Source organism: Nannospalax galili, unplaced genomic scaffold (assembly GCF_000622305.1).
Source record: "Nannospalax galili isolate Female #2095 unplaced genomic scaffold, S.galili_v1.0 scaffold211, whole genome shotgun sequence".
NCBI lineage: Eukaryota > Metazoa > Chordata > Mammalia > Rodentia > Spalacidae > Nannospalax > Nannospalax galili.
The window spans coordinates 70344-92220 of NW_008329624.1; the positions used below are offsets into that span (position 1 = coordinate 70344).

Consider the following 21877-nt stretch of genomic DNA (forward strand, 5'->3'; position numbering starts at 1 on the left):
GGGGGGGCGGGGGGTGGTGGTGGTAAGGAACATCCCTATAGTCAGCAGAGTCCGAGAGTTGTTTTCCTGGGAATGGTGACCGATGAACCTGGCTCATTTGAACACTCACCTGCTCCTGGTGAGTCAAAGGCAGGCGTTGACTTACAGACATTGGATGGATACTTCTGGCTTCTTTTGTGTCTTCAAACAACCTTGATAAATTAAGTTCACAGGCATCTCATATATTATCTCGACAGTGATTTTATTTATTTATTTATTTTTATTTATTTATTGGGAGGGTATGCCACAGTGTGCATGTGAAGGTCAGAGGTCACAGCTTTTAGCTTTGGGGAGTTGGTTCTCTCCTTCTACAATATTGGTCCCAGGGATCAAACTCGGGTCTTTAGACCTAACAGCAGTTGCCTTTACCTGCTGAGCCATCGTGCTAGATCCTTAATGGTGATTTTGAACATCAGCAATTTCTCCTGGATAGCCTATAGTCAGTCTTTAGGTCGCCATGCGTAGTTTTATGCTGTACTGGAGATGAAACCCAGGGCTTTGTAGATGCCACACAAACCCTCTGTCAACTGAGCTGCATCCATCGCCTCTTTGTTACTCCTTACTGGGAGCTGAGCATAATCCCTGATGGAGTGTTCTCCTGTTTTTGTTTTCCAGAATCACTTCATGGACTCACCCCATGTTTGTTAAGTGCCTGTGCAGCTCCTAAGACCATGTAAAACCTGCTGAGCTTTAACCTCCCTCAAGCAACAGCCAGGCTGCAGGTAAGCCAGCTCCAGCCCCTGAGCTTCCTGTCAAGTGCCTGACCAACTCAATAATACGTAAGGGCTCATTTGCTTCAGCAGTTTGGCTTCTGAAATGTTTGACAACTGCCACAAAGAGGTGTTCATCCATTTGGTTTCTGTTTTGTGGTTCTACATGCTTAGGTATGTAAGAATGAGGAATTAAAAAACCTGCTAAGCATGCTTGGACACCTAACAGTAAGCAACAACTCTGTTGGCCTAGAATAGCGACATGCTGATTAGCATTTTAAAAAAAGGTGCAGGAGGTTTGGAGCAAGTTTTAATTTGCACTGGCTTATCTAACAGACTCCTGGAGCAAAACAGAATTTAAAGATTCAATAGTTTTTTTCTGTTTGTCTACATTCTAACCGTAAGCAGTAAATTTTTCTTTTTAAAAAGATTTATTTTTCATTGTGTGTGTGTGTGTGTGTGTGTGTTTCAGTGTGGAGAAAAGCGCACATGAGTGCTAATGCCCTTAGAGGCCTGAGGCATCAGATCCTCGTGGAGCTGGAATTACAGGCAGTTTGTGAGCTGCCAGACATGGGTGCTGGGAACCAACTTGGGTCCTCCGCAGGAACAGTCTGCACTCCTAACCACTGAGCCGTCTCTCCATCCCCAAGTATTATCTGTCTCTCTTACTATATTCTAAAATGAGTAAATGTGGCATCTTAGGCAAGCTCTAGAGATTAGTTCTGTGAAAACATTTTTCTCTCCTAAGTAAGAGCTCTTATTTCCCCATCTCCTTTCCATCTGAGCCTCTAGACCTTTCCTTTGGTGATGTTCCCAGTGCAGGTGATATATGGAAATTCCCACAGAGTGTGGCATCTAGGATTCTGTTATTACTAATATGGTTGTTTGGGAACACTGACCTCTAGCATGATTGGTCCTCTTTGTCAGAGGTTTCTTCATTTGCAGATTCATCCAGCCATGAGTCAATGTCTATTTTAAAAATTATATCTTTACTAAACGTATCAGACTTTTTTTTCTGAAATTGCTCACTGAAAAGATACTGCATAACATTGATTTCCATAGCATTTGCATATGGAGGTGTTGTATATAATCTAGGAGTTAAAGTGTACGGAAGAGAGTGTGTTACTGATATGCCAAGATTGCACCCTTCTATATAATGGACTTGAACATTTGAGGATTTTGGAATCTGGGGGGATCAGTTACACAATATTAAGTTATTTGTCCTTCCTGTGTCTGGACTGTGGGTAAAGTCATCTTCCATTTTTGCTTCAAAAATCATTAGTTCAAAACCTGCCAACACTGGCTGTGAAGGAGGTCTCTGCCTTCAGGAGATATTTATGCCTGTTCAATTTCTGCGTTAACATCATGCCGCTGACAATGTGCTTTATATCCCTAGCACAGGAATAGGAAATAGTATATGTGTGGCCAGTGCAGCTAAACAAAGTTCAGTAACCGATGCTTGTCTCTGCTCCATTTAATCAGATCAGGCATAGAAAGAAATGTTGGGGTCACCCCAATCCCCAGCTTTCACTGGGACAATGTTATTATTAGAAAACTCTTGCTGCCATGTCATGTAGAACATGAATCGCACTGATACAGCTCTTCTTAATCTAGGTGAAAATGGGAAACTCCGAGAGTCAGTACACCTTCCAAGGATCTAAAAATCATAGCAATACTGTAACTGGTGCTAAGCAAAAGCCTTGCTCCCTGAAAATCCGCAGTATTCATGCAAAAGATGAGAAGTCCTTGCATGGATGGACTCATGGAAGCAGTGGAGCAGGCTACAAGTCCAGGTCCCTGGCCCGGAGCTGCCTTTCTCATTTTAAGAGTCATCAGCCTTATGCCACCAGACCCAGTGGACCCACGTGCAAAGTTCCCAAAGGCACTGTCCATTCCAAGCACAGGGCCAGCGCCCCAGGAAATGACTTCCAGAGCAGGAGTGTTGCTTTCTCACCAGAGAATGGCTTCCACTATGTTGGCAGTGAGCCAGGTGACAACCATACCAGCTCCAGGGACTGCAATGGACACCTTCTTACCTGCTACGGGAGGAATGACAGCATCACCTCTACTCCTCCAGCGGAGGACCGCCGGAGCCCCAGGGTGCTCATCAAGACACTGGGGAAGTTGGATGGGTGTTTAAGGGTTGAGTTCCATAACAGTGGCAACCACAGCAAAGGCCCCACGGAGGACCCCAGTGGACCCGTGCAGCTGTTGAGGTACTCACCTACACTGGCATCACAAACTTGCCCAGTGCCAGAAAGCAGGAGGGATTCAGGTGCCGACTCCCCGTCTAGCCAGCGCCCTTCTCCCACTGACTCTCAGTTGCGCTCCAGCAAGGGCAGCTCCCTAAGCTCCGAGTCATCTTGGTATGACTCCCCTTGGGGCAATGCTGGGGAGCTGAGTGAGGTGGAGGGCTCCTTCCTCACTCCCCGCACACCTGATCCCAGTCTCCCCACCAGCTTCGCACCCAGTGATACCAAAAAGCCTTTCAACCAAAGCTCTTCCCTCTCCTCGCTCCGGGAACTGTACAAAGATTCCAACCTGGGGTGCCGCTCCCCCTCTGGCACCTGCCTTTCTTCCAATGAGTACATCAGCTCTCATGCCAGCCTGAGCAACCGAGTCTCCTTTGCCTCTGACATGGACGTGCCCTCCAGGGTGGAGCACAGAGACCCTTTACAGTACAGTTCCTTCACTCTCCCCTGCCGCAAGTCCAAAGCCTTAACCGAGGATGCTGCAAAGAAAGACACTCTCAAAGCCAGAATGCGCCGCATCAGTGACTGGACTGGAAGCCTCTCAAGGAAGAAGAGGAAACTGCAGGTGAGGATGCCTTGGAAGAGGGGAAGGGTCCTAGAGTTCCCATGTCTGTATTAGGAACTCAGAAGCTCAGGTGAGCTAGGGAAGGGAAGAGATCAGCAGAGGACCCAGCACAGCCCCCTTTCAGGTGGGGTTTTCTTTCTTATCCATTCTTAGCCTTCACTTTAGAGTCTCCACGACTTAGCTCAGGCTGTAAACAGAATACTGCTGTAGACTGGGTGGCTTAGAGGACAGAAAGACTTTTCACAGTTCCAGAGGCTGGGAAGTCAAGGACCACTGTGATGAGATTCTGGGCACCGCCTCTTCCTGGCTGCTGAAGGCTCTGCTTCCATAGCAGGGAGGGGAGGGAGCTCTAGTCTCTTCCTGTTCTTACAAGGACACTAATGTTACCAGGATTCTACCCTCCTCCTTGCAACCCAATCCCTTCTCAGTGCTTCCCCAATGCTATCTCATTAGGGGTTCAGGCTTCAGCATAGGCTCTGGGGTGCACAGTATTAGCCCATAGCACCCGGGTTCTATACTCCTGTTGCTACATATGTGAACTCCACAGGCCAGTCTGAAACTCTCCCAACTGGGAGAAGGCCCAAGTGAACTGGTAATTTGAAGTTTTTTTTTTTTTTTAATTAATCTGAAATCTTTATGTCCAAATAAAAATGGAAGAGAGATAGTCATTAAGTTTGGATAGGAGGTCCTCTCGGCTTGATATTACTTGAGAAAGCGAAGGTTTCTATGTTTAAGTTGGTACATTAAAAGATCTCTCAAAAGAACCCTAAACCATTGACATTATATCCCTTTGTATACAATCTGACTACTTTGTCAGGGGAATAGATAACGAAATTTGAAAATGTTTTATGTTCAAGTACATGAAAAGCAAAAGTCTATAAATGTCTATAAAGTATCCTGATGATAATCCTTTTCATGATATATAAAAGGTTTTTTCTAATATTTTCTTTTTCATTTTATGTGTCTGAGTGAATTACCTGTATGTATGTAAGTACACTTGTTTTGTGCAATGCCCAAGGAGGTCAGAAGAGGGCATCCGATCCCCTGGAACCAGAGTTTAGCTGCCATGTGGGTGCTGGGAACCAAACCCAGGTCCTCCACAAGGGCAGCCAGTACTCTTAACCACTGAACCATCTCTCCAGCCCTGATCTATAAAATTTTTAATATGGGACAAAGCGGCTTAGCACCAGTTTTTTAAAGCAGCTAATTGCAATTGCTTAAGTTTTCAGATTGTCTTTTTAATTGTATGTGTGGTGCTGGGAATGGAACCCAGGACTTTGTACGTGCTGGGCAAGTGCTCTTACCTTGAGCTACATCCTTAGCCCTTTGTTTTTACTACTAGTTATAGAAGGGAGAAGGTTTTTTTATTGTTTTTTGTTTTTTAATTAGTATAAATTATAGAGTTGAAGGGAGTCTGATTGGGCAATTAGTCCTTAATAGAATCTTGCCTTAATCTTCTTAGGTTTTGTTATTGTTTTTTGTTTTTTAATTAGTATAAATTATAGAGTTGAAGGGAGTCTGATTGGGCAATTAGTCCTTGATAGAATCTTGCCTTAATCTTCTTAGATATGCATTCATGAATGAATAAAAATTTATGGGGCATTAGGAGTGGAAGACGGAATAGCTTCCCGTTTGTTGTTAGTTACTTCCTTCTCATGCGTGGTGTCTGCTCTCACCATCATTTCCCCTAACAGACATGACGAATGGGCACTCAACATCCTGTCTCTAGTGCCTCCTCTTCCCTTATTCTGGAGATGTTGTTCCTTAGGCCAAAGCATCAAGCAATGGAGCTGTCTTGGCCTTTTCTTCTCAACTCCCATTTCACGTGCATCCCAACTACTTGGGAAGCTGAGGCAGGAGGATTCCAAGTTTAAGGCCTGTCTAGGCTGCAGAGTGAGTTCAAAGCTACCCTGGGCAGCTTAGTGAGACCCTGTCTCAAAGCAAAAAATAAGAGTGCTGGGGATATAGCTCAGTAATAGAGTGCAGCATGCTGAAGCCCTGGGCTCAATTCTTAGCACCACATACACAAAGAGAAGGCAGTCCGCAATCCATGTACGGGAAAGATCTATGATAAAATACTATAACAAGGCACCAAAAATGTACCAGAGAACAATATGTGCTTGATGAGGATAAACACTTCATGTTAATTTTAGGTAATGTGATAGCTTGATCATGTCCTGGTTAAACATCGAGTTCCTTCAGTCAGGATAACCTATGCTTTGCTGAGTAACAAAACCCCTGCATCTCTGTGATTTGGGGTAACCAAAGTTTGATTCTCACTCATGCTGTGTGTTCATCATAGTCAGCTGGTAGCTGGGACCTCAGGCTGACAGAGCAGCTAGCAGATAGAAGAGAAAATCATATGTTGACTTTGAAGGCTCCCAGTCTGGACTGACACATTTAACTTCTCACATTTACTGGGCACAGCAAAGGATAAGGCCAGGCCTAACTTCAAGGAGAGGAGGGAAAGCGATCCTACTGTGTGCCCTTGGAAGAACCAGAAATGTTTGGCAGGACTGAGGACTGCTATAGTTTGTCACAGAGTGGATTTAGGACACAGAGATCCTCAGTTTCTACCCATGCCCCCGCCAACATTGGGTTGTTAGTGTCCTGGTCATCAAGTTACAGTAGCTGCTGTTGATGGTTATGACTAAGATAGAGCTCACAGGCTCTGTGCATGTGCAGAATAAGCTCCTTAGTTTTGCACTCATCTCACAGTTAAGAATTATGTCTGAGGCGGGGGTGCGGTGGTACATGCCTTACTTTAGTCTCAGTGCTTGGGAGTTGGGAGGCAGAGGCAGGCAGATCTTTGTGTGTTTGAGGCCATCCTGGTCTACATAGTGAGTTCAAAGCCAGCTGAGACTACAGGGAGACCTTGTCTTTAAAAAAAAAACCCAAGAATTATGTCTGAATCTATTAGAGATTTTTTTTATATATTTATTTTTTTAATTTTATTTATTTTATTTTATATGCACGTATTGCCTACATACATGATGTAGGTAAGTGCACCCGTGTCGTGCAATGCCCACAGAGGTCAGGACTGGGATTCGAACTTGGGTCTTCTACAAGAAAAAACAGTGTTCTTAACCGCTGAGCCATCTCTCCAGCCCCTAAACATTTATTTTTAAAAAGGCTACTCTTAGCCTGAGATTTCATCATTGGCAGTTAGGATTATAGATGGACAGTTTTAGACACTGGATTAGGGCCTGGGAAAATTCATGCCTGTAAGTCTCAGTTATAAATACCCACATGTAACGTTTGTTTATCTCTCAAGGAGGAACAGTCTTGCTTTGCTTCGGCTGGGCTGGACATTTAACAGTTATCCTTACACCTTGAAATCTGTCTTATGAGAATCAATGACAACAGTGTTTATAGGTTACTTGTAGCTTGGGCACTTAGGTGCTTCTCTCTGCCTGAGTTTTGTTGGCTTTGAAAACCCCGCGTGGTGGTGCACGCCTTTCATCCCAGCACTGGAGAGGCAGAGGCAGGTGGATCTTTTTGAGTTCGAGGCCAGCCTGGTCTACATAGTGAGTTCCAGGCCAGCTGGGGCTACAGGGAGGCCCTGTCTCAAAAAGACAAAAAGAGAAAAGAAAAGAAAGAAAACCTCGATATGGCTCTGATAGGGAAACAGTTTCACCCATTGTTTGGGGCCAGTGAGTCTGAGAGTCAAATTCATAAATTCATAGCTGCAGTAACATTAATACTTGCTTCATTCAACTCCTAGGCATTTTTGAAGGTCAACAAAGTGACAATTAAGAGAATCTTCAAGCATTCTGGAAGTTTCCTAAGTGACTCACAGTGCCTGGTTTATTTACCTTGCTCTGCAGAGGTGTCAGTGTATAAATAAGATGACTATGGGACATAGTGCAAAGACAGTGGGAAATAGTATTTCCATTAGTAACAGCCGGCCATCCATGTTCCGGCTCTGTTTACAGGTCCTGGGCCCTGGGTAAGACTCTGGTTACTTGGTGATAGTTTTCCTATAGAAGACAGCAAGTAAATGTGATTTGAGCTCTAGGTGTAATTTCCAAAAGAGAAACCTCTCCACACAGTGGAATGTTCAAAATACGGCTCTTACCAGTGGCTTGTGACTCAGTTTATCCCCATTTTAACTTGAATGATAAGGAGATATCAGAATCCCACCAGCAACTGAGTACATTTGGCTGTACTTCTCTGTAGCTATCTTAAAATGAGCTGGGTATTTGGGGCATCAGTACCTTCTAAGCCAGAACAGAATTTCACTTCCTGATGAAAAAATCAGTTGGTATTTTATTAAATTATTTATTTATTTTTGAGACAGGGTCTCATTCTGTCGCCCAGGCTGTCCTGAAACTCACTAGGTAGTCCATGCTGGTCTGAACTCCTGGTAATCCTTCTGCCTCATTTTCCTGAATATTGGGTTACAGGCACAAACCACTGTATCTGGCTAGTTTCTCCTGTTTACCAGTGACTGTCCCATCTGACAGTTACTTTTCATGAAAGCTAGTAAAGGCATTAGGATAAAAGTCTTGCATTTCTGGCTCAACGCTATAACTGCCTGGCTGTATGTTCAGTGTTTTTAGGGTTTAGTATGAGGCAGCAGTTACTAGATAACTGTAGAGTTCATTTAGAGTTGCTTGTGTTTGATTTTGTATTGGAATCAATATTAAAGTTAAGAATCATGTTCCTTTGGTGTTTCCTGGTACCTAGAATAAAACAGGTAGTCAAATGACAGGGTATGAGCAAATGAATCAGTACTTTTTTCATAAGGTAAATTCCAAAGTTAAGTAAAAATAGGAATCATGGAAAAACCTTACAATTGCTAGGCAATACCTTTGGTGGGTTATGAACCTTTGGGGCCTGGATTTTATGATATGAACAAGGAAAATAGGATGTTAAAGGTCTTTGCATCTATAATTCTAAGCCTGAGTAGTTGACCAGAAGTTGAAGACTACATTTACCATAAGGAGATGAAGAAAAGTTTGTGGGGTTTCATATAACATCACCAACTCCTGTCCTCCCCTACCATGCCCTGGAACAGGTGATTTTCCAACTTCATTTTCACATGATTTAGGAGGAACATAGATTATAAGAAAGTGAATTTTTCCCTGGAAGACACTGATTCACAGTTAGCAAAGAATATCACCCTAGAAATCATCACTAGTGTTTTAAATATATCAGTTAATTGGTGTTTGATGTTAACTATAGTCTAGGTAGATTAGGAGAGCCAGTGGCGTCATATTTACCTCTGTAAGTGTTATCTGCATTGATGTACATGAGATTGAATGGTTCTCTTTCTAAAATTCCTTCTGGTTTGGAGATGTGATGATCAGAATTACAAGGCTCTGGCTTTGCACCACCAGTGCTGGACATAGCCAGTCACACCGAGGCTGTGTGAGGGAAGGTGTCATAGCCTGTGATGATGACTGGTCATTTGTGTTGTGTGCAGGAGCCACGGTCCAAGGAGGGCAGTGACTACTTCGACAGCCACTCAGATGGACTGAATGCAGATGTGCAGGGACCCTCTCAGACATCTGCCTTACTATGGTCAGGGGGCTCGGCTCAGATCCTGCCACAGAGAAGCGAGTCCACTCATGTGATCGGCAGCGATCCCTTCCAACAGAACATTTATGAGAATTTCATGCGGGAGCTGGAAATGAGCAGGACAAACACGGAGCACGTGGAAACCTCCACAGACTCTGTGGAGTCCAGTAGCGAGTCCCTCAGCTCCCTGGAGCAGCTAGAGCTGCTGTTTGAGAAGGAGCAGGGGGTGGTCCGGAAAGCCGGGTGGCTCTTCTTCAAACCCCTTGTCACCTTGCAGAAGGAGAGGAAACTGGAGCTGGTGGCTCGGAGGAGGTGGAAACAGTACTGGGTGACCCTCAAAGGTAAGTGGGCCACAGGTCACTGAAGGCCACATGTGATCCTGTCCTTTGTCTTCTCCTAGGGAGGACCAGTGACAAAGTGTTAGAGTTAGTATGAAGGATTCTGTGTGTTTGCACGCAAGCATGTGTGTGCACGTATATGTGTATCCACATTCATGTAGTGGCCAGAGGACAACCTCAGGTATCAGTTCTGGGGACCATCCACCTTAATTTGAGACTGGAGTCTCTTGGCCTGCCTGGCTGGCCAGAGAGTCCTAGGGCTCTACGACCTTCCCAGGACTGGGATTGTAAACACATGCTACAGTGCTCAGCTTTTCTTTAAAAAAATAAGAGGATTCTAAGCATCAAATCCAGGGCCTCATGCTTGCAAGGCAATCAGTTCATGAACTGAGCTATCTTCCTAGCCCTAACATGAACGATTCTGATGCAGAACCTCATCACATGCTCTGCTACAAGTAACTCTGCCAAACCTATTTAGTAAGCTTGCTCACTGTTCATGTTATGTAGTCTAGTAAATAGTAAGCAATAATTTTAAATTAAATCATTTTCTATGTGTTTACTATACCATTCTTTGCTCCTTTAGTTGTATCTAGAAAAAACAAAACAAACCCTGAATGACTGTCACGTGTGTTTTATGTATTTGGATTCCCCATCGTGCGTAGAACTCCAAACCTGTGCCCTTCCTGGACTGAATGTTGTCTAGATCATTGGATTTGTATCATCCCCATTTCTGTTAACTAAGAAAGTCTCATTGTTACCCCTGCCCAGTACAGCCGCTTGTTCCCTTGTTTGGTTTTGGTGTTGAGGGTTGAACCCGGGACTGTGAACATGCTAAGCATTTCTGGGACAGGGCTGAACTCTCAGGTGGCCCAGCTCCCTTCTTGCCTCGTCCTCTCCCTCCCTCCATTTCTGTCTTAAGCAAACAGAAACAGGAATTTGTTAAGAGGAGAAAGCTGCTCACACATGTTGCCAATTAAAAATTGTAATGGCTTTGCTTGTTGTGGCTGTACAGCTCTGAAGGACTCTGTCCTGTGAGGAAGCGAGAGGTGTCAGTGAGAGCAGCTGTGATTTATTTATGCAGATACAGCTGGGAGGCACGGCCTCTGCACAGCTCTCCTGTGGCCCTGTCAAAGGAACTGAATGTGATGTTTCAGAAGTCAGGATCAGCTGCCATTAGGGAAGAAAGCAGAAACACGAATCACATCTGTGCACAGTATGTGTGAAGTGCCCAGGGCCCCTGTATTGCCGCTTCTTAGCTCTCCTTTGCTGTCCGTTTAGAGATTGTAGCATTGCCCCATCTTGAAGGATGGTCATCACTTCTTGGTTGTCCAGAAGCCCCTCTGGTAAATGTGATTGCAAAAGCCTCAGCACATTTCCCTAGTACATGGGGTGTATCTGTGTGTGCATGTGTGTATGTGTGTGTGATTTGTGTGATTTGTGTGGTGGTGTATGTGTGTGATTTGTGTGGTATGTGTGGTTTGTGATGTGGTGTGTTTGGTGTGGTCTGTTTAGATGTGTGGTTTGTGGTATGCTCTGTGTGTGGTGTGTATGTATGGTGTATGGCATATGGCAGGAGTCTGGTGTGTTTGTGATGTGTTTGGGGGTCTGGTGCTTGTGTATGTGTGTGGGGGTGTATGTGGTATGGGTATAGTGTGTGGGTGTGGTGTATGGCATATGGCAGGAATCTGGTGTGTATGTGATGTGGGGGGGGTGCCTGGTTTGTGTGCATGGGGTGTGTGGGGGTGGTAGGGTGTGTGTGTGTGTGGTATGTATGTGTGGTCTGGTGTGTGTATGTGTGTGTGTGTGTGTGTGTGTGTGTGTGTGTGTGTGTGTGTGTGTGTGTGTGTAAGCACACATATCACAAGAGGGGTGTGTGTGTGTGTGTAAGCAAGCCTTAGGACCAAATACCTGCATACACGTCTGTCATTTTTTTTCTCACCTGGATTGGGATTCTTATGGGGAGAAAAGCAAAGAACTGACACACTGACCCAGTTCTCAGGTCCTGGGGAGGCAGAGAGTAAGAGGAGAGACATAGGAAGTTTGGAAAAAAGGCTCAGATCCATTAAGATATGTTTTTGAAGGGATAAGAAAATTGTGCCTTAGTCTAAAAGTCACATGGCCACCCCAAGACAGGCTATGAAATTCTGCTGAAATGTTTTATAAGTGAAAAAGGTTTGCGGATTTGATTTGCAGGCCATGGGGAATGAGTTTCCAAGACAATATGGCCTGAAGTAAAAGTAGGCATGTCTTGAAAGAGTGGATGTTATTATCTTCAGCTCCACTATTGCAAAGGCACTGACAGTCTCCTTCCTTTGTCCTGGTGTGACAGATTTTCCGGGGTAACCATTATACATCTACTCACTCCAGAAAGGGCACCCATAACAGACCAAAGTAATGATTGCACTGAAGTCCACCTTGGGGAACTGCTGAGATTTTAATCAAGGTTTCTAATAGGAGTGGGTGAGGGGTTCCTTACAAGAGCGGAGATGTCTCAAAAGCTGCAGTATATCACCAAAACGCCCACCCCGACACAGGTGACCCACAAAAGCTCCCACGTTGGAGCTGTCTGCACAGCTTACAGGTGGCTGGACAGGTGGGAGAGCCCTCCACAGCTGGGCTGGTCAGAGTCGGCTCTCCACAGCTGGGCTGGTCAGAGTCAGCCCCCACAGTTGTTTACAGCTTCTATAAAGCTGGGGAGGGGCCTTGAGAATTTTGCAAGTTTCTACTTTCTCAGACTTGTGAGAGCTCTACCTCCACTACCCTTACGTGGGTACTTGTCCCTCTTCCAGAAGTGGCCTGAGCATTTGAAATTATGGCTCCATGTGATGCTGCCTCCAACTTTGATGATATTTAGACTGGACACCCTTTAACCCCATGATGTGTTCTGGATCTATTTTTTTTTAAGTAACAGTTTTTTAAAAATGAATGCTTTTGGAAGGATGCCTGTCTATGGCTCTGAAAACCTCTAGTCCCCCTTGGTAACTTGGGTGGAAGTGCTTGTGATGGGACGGTGCGTGACCATATCCCAGCTTGACAATTTAGGTTTCACATGATGGTGAAGGGATTTGGAGCCATGCCATATGGAAGATAGCAAAGGATCAAGGAATATTTACCCTGGAGAAAATAAGACCTGGGGCGGGAGTGGGCAGCAGTGCTTGGACGGGGGTGGTGGTGGTGACCGGATTCTGCTTCTGCAGCTCTTAGGACAGGGCTAATGGAAAGCTGGCTGATTGTGAATGCTGTCAGCCGCAGCCACTAACGTCAGGCCCATCCTGCAGAGCCAGATTTCAGCGGCCTCTTGGGAAGTGGGCTGGGAATCAGGCGGGTATAACTTCCTGGCTTTTGAGGACCAATCACCAGGTTCCTGTTTTACTTTAGGGTGGGATGGGCCTGGGTTTTCTTGACCACTACCTAGTCTGTGTCCTGCCTGTGCTCTGGGAGCTCACCTGTAAACACAGATACACCATCGATAAAAGTGCTTTGTGAGTGATATCAAACATTCTTTGTTTCCTTTGTAGCTGAGTCTAGGCAGGAGATAACCCCAGCTCCAATATAACCTTTCCCTTTTCCTTAGTGCTTTCTCCACTTAAATATTATATAATTTATTCCTTGACCATCTCATACATGTAAATGTGTGTCTTGATCAGACACATCCCCAACCCCCTCTTCCACTCCTCACAGACAAGAACTCCAACTTCTCCCTCCCACTCCCCTCATACCCTGGAAACATCCCCTTCTCCATTCCTGTCTTCTCCCTTTTAAAAAATTAATAATCCACTGAGTCCAATTAGTGCTTCTTGCTGGACTGTTGAGTGATCTTGTGCAGGTGACCATAGCTGCAGTGGGCTCATGCGTGCAGCAGCCGTGCATGTTCTAACGGCCATGCATGTTCTGAGACAGCGTATCACAGCACACTCCTCTCCACCCTCCAGCTCTTACATTTTTTTCTACCCCTCTTCTGTGATGTTTTCTTCTCAGCACTTTGACCAGTTATGAGTCTCTGCATTAATTGCTGACCACTGTGGAGAGAAGCTTCTCTGGCCGAAGTTGAGGGCAACACTTATCTATGGGTATAAGCATACATATTTAGAAGGCGATTTAACAACATGTCATTTAACAAAGCAATAGTAATACATTCCCTTCAAGGATCTGTGCAAACTCCTGAACTCTGGGCTTTTGACCAGGTTTACAATCCAGGACTGGATTCCTTCCTGTGGAGCAGGCCTCAAATCCAATCCCAAAGCAGTTGGTTACCCCCCATCCTGTCTCCACCTCTTTCCTCTGGGAATTTACTGTGTTGCGTTCTACTTTCTTGGCCTCCAGTCTAAGCTGTAGTGTTGGAACTAAACTATTTGGTTTAATCTTAGCTGAAAACATATAGATGTACATATAGATAGGCATCATTTCAGCAGAATTTGAAAAATATCCCTGAAGTAGTCATGTGAACAAATTGGAAAATTTATCTGGAGAGAGTAATTGTGATTGAACTGTCTTGTGACTTGCCTCCACTGATGCACAAATATGCTAAGCACACAAAGATTAGAGTTTGGAAGATACAGTAAGTTTTTAACAAGGCTGCATCTGTCTTTTCCAATGGGTGGATTTCCATGCAGTTCACAGGAGCTTCCTGGGCTGAAGAGTTGGCAAGGTCTCTATAGATATCTCTCGAAATGCACAGTAGACTGTATGGTGTTGAGAGAGGAGCCCATCAGATGGGTTTAGAATGTTGGTGCCTCTGCCCTGAGATAACTGCCCCCAGCAGGGAATTGGGAGGGCAGTATGGGGTGAGGGTGTCAAAGAGAAGGTAGATTTGAGGGGAGGACCCAGACTAACTGTTCCTCTTCCCCTGGTGGGATTCCATTATTGCCTCTTCTAGTCTTGTCCTTGCACTACTGGTCAGGTCTGGTTTGCTTCCTGATATTGTGGCAAAAAGAATATCTGCAGGAATCCTACTAGGGCCCAGTGGGCCTGGAGCAGGTGATGGCTGTACCGCTGGGGTGAGTTGAAGGAGGCTTCCTCGACAGGTGCTCCCTTTCCGTCAACTCCAAGGCCCCTTTGAGGCACACAATTCCTTTAAGTTAAAAATCGATGTAGCAGGGTTGAGATTGACTTGCTGTTCTGCATATGGTGCTGCATGTTGGTCCAGCTCTAAAGTGGAATGTCCCCACGGAGTGTCGCTGCTTTCAGTAAGGTGTTTGGTGACATGGTAACCTTTGTCCAGGGTTTGAATTAGATGTAGTAATTCAGTTCATGGTTGTTGGGACACGAGGTAGGGGAACTAAGAAGGAACCATAAACCCATTGGGAAGAATTTGCAGTGGGTGAAGCTGGCACATGCTGTGTCCACTTTACCCTGGCCTGTGAACCTCAGATCATGGTGTGCTGCATGTGTAGGGACAAGTAGGCCTTTCTCAAAGGAGAGGTTGGGCTTGCTTCCATGGGTGTCACTGGCTGGTATGTAGACCAAGAAGAAGCAACTCTAGTCATAAACCTCTGGTTCTTAATATTTGATTGTGCTCAGCTTCCTAGTTTAAACAAGTTTTGTTCGCAGAAGGGAGGGATTGCTCCATACTTCCTGAGGTGATAAAGTGCTACGATAGGATAAAGGGCCATTTCAGAAGGCTGCACTGAGACAGCCATCTTTTCCCCCAGCTCTGTGCTGTAGTGTTGGTTCATGTCAAGGAACCTGTGACCCTTGCAAGAATGGAATACTGTGTATATGCATATGAGTGGTGTTGGGCTTGGAAACCAGGGCCTTACACATGCGAGGCAAGTCCTCTGCCCCTGAGCGACACCCTCTGTCCATGAGCTAATTTCTACAACACCTAAACTTTTATGTATAAGGACACAACACAGTGGACCCTGCTCACTTTCATGGCAGAAGACTGATAGCTGGTTTTCTACTGTTGAGTGGAAAAGATTTGCAGCTGTACTGTAGCTTGCTGAATAGCAAGTGCTCGAGATGTTTCTTGGGGGCTGGAGAGATGGCTCAGTTGGTACAGTGATTGCCTTGCAAGCATGAGGATCTGAGTTCGATCCCCAGAACCCACATTAAAGAGAGCGCAGGTATGGTGCTGTATGCTTGTAACCCCAGTGATGGGGAGGAGGAGACAGGTGGATCCCTGGGGCTGTCTGTCTAGCATCGCCAAGTCAGCAAGCTCCAAGTAAAAGTGGGGAAACCCTATCTCAATAAACAAAGTGGATGGCATCCTAACGCATGACATCTGAGGTTGACCTCTGGCATTCACATGCATATGCACACACACTTGCACATGGATACAAACACAAAATAATGTGTTTTTTGGGTGGAGGTTTAAAGTAAAACCTATACCAGAAAGCATACCTGTGCTGCTGTTGCTTTTTTTATTTAGGCATATCTGGTTTCCTATTTTGTGAGATAAAAGAGTATACTAAAGTTATTTGATGTACATTTGAAGGATAAACTAGATGTTTTCTCATAAATGACTAAGTTCCCTTGATATACCCAGTGTCTTGTGACCACACACTGTTAAGTATAGTTAATGCATAGATTTTCTCCACATTTAATAAATACCTTCTGAACAACACAGTGTCATACCTAAGAACACGGGTTTTGGATTTATATCCCTCCTCCACTGCCATCCAGCTGGCGGGGATTGGGGAGCTAAATAGATGATGCCAGCTCTTGATTCTTGTCTGTAGAATGGGGTACATCACTCTGCCCCCTTTATAGGGCAGTTGTGTGGGTTAAGGGGCTGGGGTGTTCAGAGAACCTGGGAACCAGATGGAGGTCATGCTCAGCATTGTTATAGCTGATAACCCACTGACCACATCCCATGTCTGGCTTTCGTTCTGCTCATGAGAGTAGCTAGCCGTCCTGCACATGCCAGGGTTTCCTTCTTTGGAGTAAACACTGGCCTCATGCAGGTGTTTGGAGGTGTTGGGGGCATATCCCTTACCCTCATGCCTTTTTTAGGTTTTGAGGCAGGGACCTTATTCTGTGTCTATCTTTCCCAGGCTGTACCCTGCTGTTTTATGAGACCTATGGAAAGAACTCGACAGACCAGAGTAGTACCCCACGGTGCGCCCTTTTTGCCGAGGACAGCATCGTGCAGTCTGTCCCAGAGCACCCCAAGAAGGAGCATGTGTTCTGCCTGAGCAACTCCTTTGGAGATGTCTACCTTTTCCAGGTACTGCTGCTTGGAAGGGGGAGGTAAAGAGATGGTGAGTGTATGATTAAGGCGCACGCCTTTAATCCCAGCACTTGGGAGGCAGAGGCAGGCAGATCTCTGTGAGTTTGGGGCCAGCCTGGTCTACATGGGCTACAGGGAGACTCTGTTTCATAAAGACCAAAAAAAAAAAAAAAAAAGATTAGAAGGAACAGGGTTAAGAAGAAAAACTTAGAGATGAAATAGGTTAAATGTCTCAGTAGGTGTTGGGATTAGGGTGTGAGAAGGAGATCAGGAGATTGTGGCTCCTGCTGCCAGCCAGGACTGTGGCCACTCTAGTAGTTCCTACAGCAGGCATTGTCGGGTGCTGTGGTCTGTGACATGCATAGCAAGACAAAGAGAAAACACCGTGATCTGTGCTCTGGGTAATTTACAACCCAGACAGTGTAATGTCTGAGAGTCCCAGAACAGAGGCCATTTAAAGAAAGCCTGAAGAATGTGGATGGGGACAACTTAGGCTCCTTCCAAGAATTCCAGTAGAAATCAGAGAAGAAGCCTATTAAGAAAACCCTCCTGTACTAATGCTGCAGGGTCAAAGTGACTGTGACCTTTGGGTAGTAACATTCACTATATCTGCAGCTAGGATTTTTAGTAATTTTGTAGAAATGTTCAGTTGTGGAACATGATGGTTTTGCATCCTGTAGACTGAGTCAAACTTAGGTTTGAGTCCCACTGCCACTGTTGAGCACCTATATCTTCTTGGAACACTTACCCAACTTCTTGGAGCCCCAGGCCTTCAATAAGTAGTTTATAAGGGTGCACAGAAGCTAGGCAAGGTGACTTACACCTATAATCCTAGCACTTGTGAGGCTAAGGCAGAAGCAGCATCACTGTGAGTTTCAGACTAGTCTAGGAAACTGAGTTCTAGAACAGCCTAGGCTACAGAGTGAGACCATTTTTCTACCACCACCACCGCCATCATCAACAACAACAGAAAGAGCTTACAAGATATTTAAGGATAAATGATAAAATATGTTTGGTAAAGAAAAATGATTTTGAGACAGAATCTCACCATGTTATCCAAGCTGACCTCTAATACTCTGATATCTGCTTCCAAAAACTCCTTTTCTCTTAGTTTCCAGAGAAGCTGGGACTACAGTGCACACGTTTGGTCATGTCGGTCCTGGCTGGTACCTGTGGAAGCCTTACAGAGCAAAGGTTCTCTAGGCTTTGGGAGTCTTAGCCTTCCCTGAAGAGGATACTCAGCAGTGTCCTAGGAACAGCAGCAAGTAAACTAGCCCTGCTGCTGGTGGGATGGCCATGTGGGGATCTGGGCTTGCATCATCCTCTTCTTTGTAGAAAGAGTGAAGTCTTTCAGAGTGCTTGAAAGCCAGGTCATGAATTGTTACCTGAATCATAGAGAGGGAGAAACATATATGCAGTCAAGTCTGCACAGACTTCTCAGAGTAAGTTGGAATGGATCTTGTATTTTTGTCATTCAGGCAGAATATCGTTAGTTTAGAGATGGTTTTGTAGTTGGTCTTTTTCTGTGAATCCAGAGGCCAAGAGGGAAGGAGCTCCATGTCTGGAATGCATGGCTCTTTCTGGACATGAAGAGAATGGAAAACGCCTCTCAGCCCACTCACAATCAGACATATTTGCTTCTTTCTCATCAGTTATTCAAACTTCCCTTAAAAAAATAGTTTTCCTTTTTTCCAAAAGATTTTTAAACGATTATGTATATGTGTGCGTACATGAGTTTATCTTTCCAGGCTACATTTGTCTTTTTCTTTGTTTTTGTTGTTGTTATTTGGTTTTTGTTTTGTTTGGACAGAGTCTCCCTAGTCACAGTCCGCCTGGAAGTCACTATGTGGACCAGGCTGACCTCAATGTTATGGAGATCTGCCTGCTTCTGCCTCCTGGGCGCTAGGATTAAAGGCACGTGCCACCAGGTCTGGAATTTATTTTTTTAGAAGTATTAAGAATATGTGACCATTGTGGCTCATTATTATATATTCTTTCCTTTTCTTTTCTGGATATTTTTCATAATTGAGGTCACCCAGTAGATATGATTTTATATTCAGATTTTGTATTTAGATATTTTAGTCTCAACCTTTTGTCATTTTGTTAAAATTACAAAGATGGGTTAGAGAGATGGTCCAGCAGTTAAGAGTATTTATTGCTCTCGCAGAAGACCTGGGTTCATTTCCCAGCATCACATCATGTGGCTCATAACGGCCTGTAACTCCAGTTCCAGGAGATTCTACTGTCTCTGGCCTCTGTTGTGGGCATTGCATGCCACAGGTTAACCTACCTACATGCAGGCATTATACCCATACACATAAAAAAAATAATAACATTTTTTAAAACATGTCTTGTATAGAATGCCAACATTCTTTATAGATTCAGAGCAAATCTGCTTTGAGACAGGGCCAACACTCTCTGCCCGACCAGCGCCTCTGCTTGGTCACATGACCAATACCACAGCCTCTTGCTTGGCCATGTGCTGTGACCCAGTCCATTTTCTCTCTTGGGAGTTTGAGTCACCTTTTCTCTTTGGAATTCCAGAAAACACTACTTGAAAGCCAGTGGACTTAGTTTATTTATTTAGTTATTTAGATTTCTTATTTGTGTGTGGGGTTGTGTGCACTTGGGTGTCACCATGCTGTGTCAAGGTTAGAGAACAACTTGCAGAATTGGTTCTCTCTTTCCACCATGTGGGTTCTGGGGATCCAACCCAGATTGTCAGGCTTGGCAGCAAATGCCTTTACTTACTGAGCAATCCTGCCAGCCTAGGACTCCAGTTTTTTTTTTCCGTATCCTAGTTTGAAAATTTCATGACCAACTGGAAAAGACATAATGAAAGAACATGCCATTGTGACTGGATAAATCAGGCTGGAGCCCTGCCTTAGCCTGTGGCTTTAAGATTCAGTTCTGATGTGTCGGGTAGGAGGATCCGTGTGTGTGTCTGTGTGTGTGTGTGTGTGTGTAGTGCAGAGAGCTTTGTGTTAAAATAATCTCAAACAGCCCCCTCATTCCTTGCTTAGGCCACTAGCCAGACAGATCTGGAAAACTGGGTCACTGCCATACACTCTGCGTGTGCATCCCTTTTTGCAAAGAAGCATGGGAAAGAGGACACGGTACGGCTGCTGAGGAGCCAGACCAGAAACCTGCTTCAGAAGATCGACATGGACAGCAAGATGAAGAAGATGGCGGAGCTGCAGCTGTCCGTGGTGAGCGACCCCAAGAACAGGAAGGCCATTGAGAACCAGGTACCGTTGACTGACATGTCACTCAACTGCCACCCTCACAGACTCCCACGTGGGAGTTATTCTCACTTCCTGTGTAATAGTTTCTACAGCTGCTCAGGTCAAGTTCCTAAGGCTGCCCATTGATGACGTGGGAGACTAGATACACATCACAGCCTTTGGGTGGTTGAATGGATATCTGTTGAGCAGTCCTTGATTCCAATGCTTGGTTGGAGAAGTGTTTTGGATTAGGGATGTTTTTGTCTTTAGATTTTATTAAACTTTGGAAAATTCACATGTATACACAGGGAGAGAGAGAGAGAGAGAGAGAGAGAGAGAGAGAGAGAGAGAGAGAGAGGAAAAATAAATATTAGGTCACATAAAAAGAATAGGGATGGGCCTCTGGTATGAAGATAAATGCATTTATTTCATTCATGTTTTACGCACACAGCCTGAATGTAACACAGTGTTTTGGTGGCGGTGCATTAAGCATACTTTCATGTCGTGGACTATTTCACTGTCAGGTCAACTCTGAAAGCATTTTGGATTTGGGAGCATTTCCGGTTTTAGATTTTTGGATTAAGGATGTTTAATTTGTATATTGAAAAATCATTTTTGAGACAAGGTCTCACCACATAGTCCTGGCTGGTCTGGATCTCACTATGTAGACCGGGCTGGCCTTGAAGTCACAGAGATCTACCTTTCTTTGCCTCCCAAGGGCTGTGACTAAAGGTGTTGCATTACCATGCCTGGCTGTATCTTGCAATATTTTGTAACCAAATCTTTTTCCCCTGTGTTAAGTGATACCTTCTTTCTTAGTTTACTTTCCCATATACTGCTATTTTCTGAACAAAAATCCATATAATAAAACCACTCTTAAGATTAGACAGGTCACTTCTAGAGCATGAGGCAGCTTCAGAACGAGTGGTTTAGTATAACATACCATTCCTTTGTCTGTGGGTTCTGGAAATCCAGCAGCGGCAGGTAATTGTTAAGGAAAATGCTTTCTCTGATCTCGTTTCATGTTTATGTGATAATAGCTAGTTCCTGCACTGCCCAGAGTTTTACTGGGAACGCTCTCAGAAGCAGTATTGGCATGAAATGAGGAGCTGGACTGGGAAGGTACAAACAGAACTGAGGTACAGCTGACCTCACAGGAAGGCCTGGGGCAGTGGCCACTGAAGGTGGTTCTTCTGCACCGAGGTCAGTGGGCCAGGCTTCTGCACCCTCAGGTGAGCCACACCAGACAGCTCGGTCAGTGGAGGGTGGTCAGCAGGTCCCCTGGCAGGGCATAGGACAGAGTCCTTTAGCATGCAAAGGGATTGGACTGCAGCTGCTCCTGTACCCACCTCCAAATTAGCTGTTAAATGATTGACAGCTGTCAAGCTCTAAACTTGAATGAGTAGGGTAGAAATAACTTGGCATGTTCTTGGATTTTTTCACCTCTTTTTGCCTGATAAACAACTATTCCAGAGAAACCAGGTTAATAAAAATGAAGTCCACCGCAACATAGCAATCTGGATGTACTGATTTCTTAGAAAGAACTTTGACATGTAGTATTTCACTTAAATCGTACATGGTCTATCTACTGTAATGTCTGAGTGTTTAACTGTGATTAGATTTTTTTATCTGTACAAATTTGGAAAACAACATGTATAGAAAGAAATTCTGAGTATAAATAGAAAACTTATCAAGAATACACATTCAAATGATGTTTGTGAAGAATTTGGATTATGCAGGGCATGGTGGAGTGCACCTTTAATCCCAGCACTCAAGAAGTGGTGTTAGGTGGATCTCTGTGAGTTTAAGACCAGCCTGGTCTACATATTGAATTCAAGGCTACCCTGGACTAAGTAGACCCTATTTCAAGAAAAAATTGGATTACAGAAATTGGCATTAGTAAAATAACCCTATCTATGTCCCCTTCATCAAATTTGTTGGATTTTCTTTCTCTTCCTCCCCTCCTTTCCACCCCTCCCTTCCTTCCTTCCCTCCCTCCCATCTTTCCCTCCCTCCCCTTCCTCCCTCCCCCCCCCGTCCCTTCCTTCCCTTCTA

At 44.7% G+C, this 21877-nt stretch overlaps 1 protein-coding gene across 4 annotated transcripts in view; it reads left to right on the top strand.

Annotated features, from left to right (window-relative positions):
* Positions 1–21877, top strand: part of Tiam2 (T cell lymphoma invasion and metastasis 2) — a 144583-nt gene that overhangs the window by 24947 nt on the left and 97759 nt on the right. For all 4 annotated transcript variants that reach the window (XM_029566656.1, XM_008839396.3, XM_029566653.1 and 1 more), the window contains 5 exons: positions 655–761; positions 2364–3566; positions 8995–9430; positions 16423–16595; positions 19622–19846. In XM_029566656.1, coding sequence (XP_029422516.1) covers positions 2370–3566; positions 8995–9430; positions 16423–16595; positions 19622–19846 — 2031 coding nt within the window. In that variant the 5' untranslated portion in view covers positions 655–761; positions 2364–2369. The remainder of the gene's footprint in view (positions 1–654; positions 762–2363; positions 3567–8994; positions 9431–16422; positions 16596–19621; positions 19847–21877) is intronic.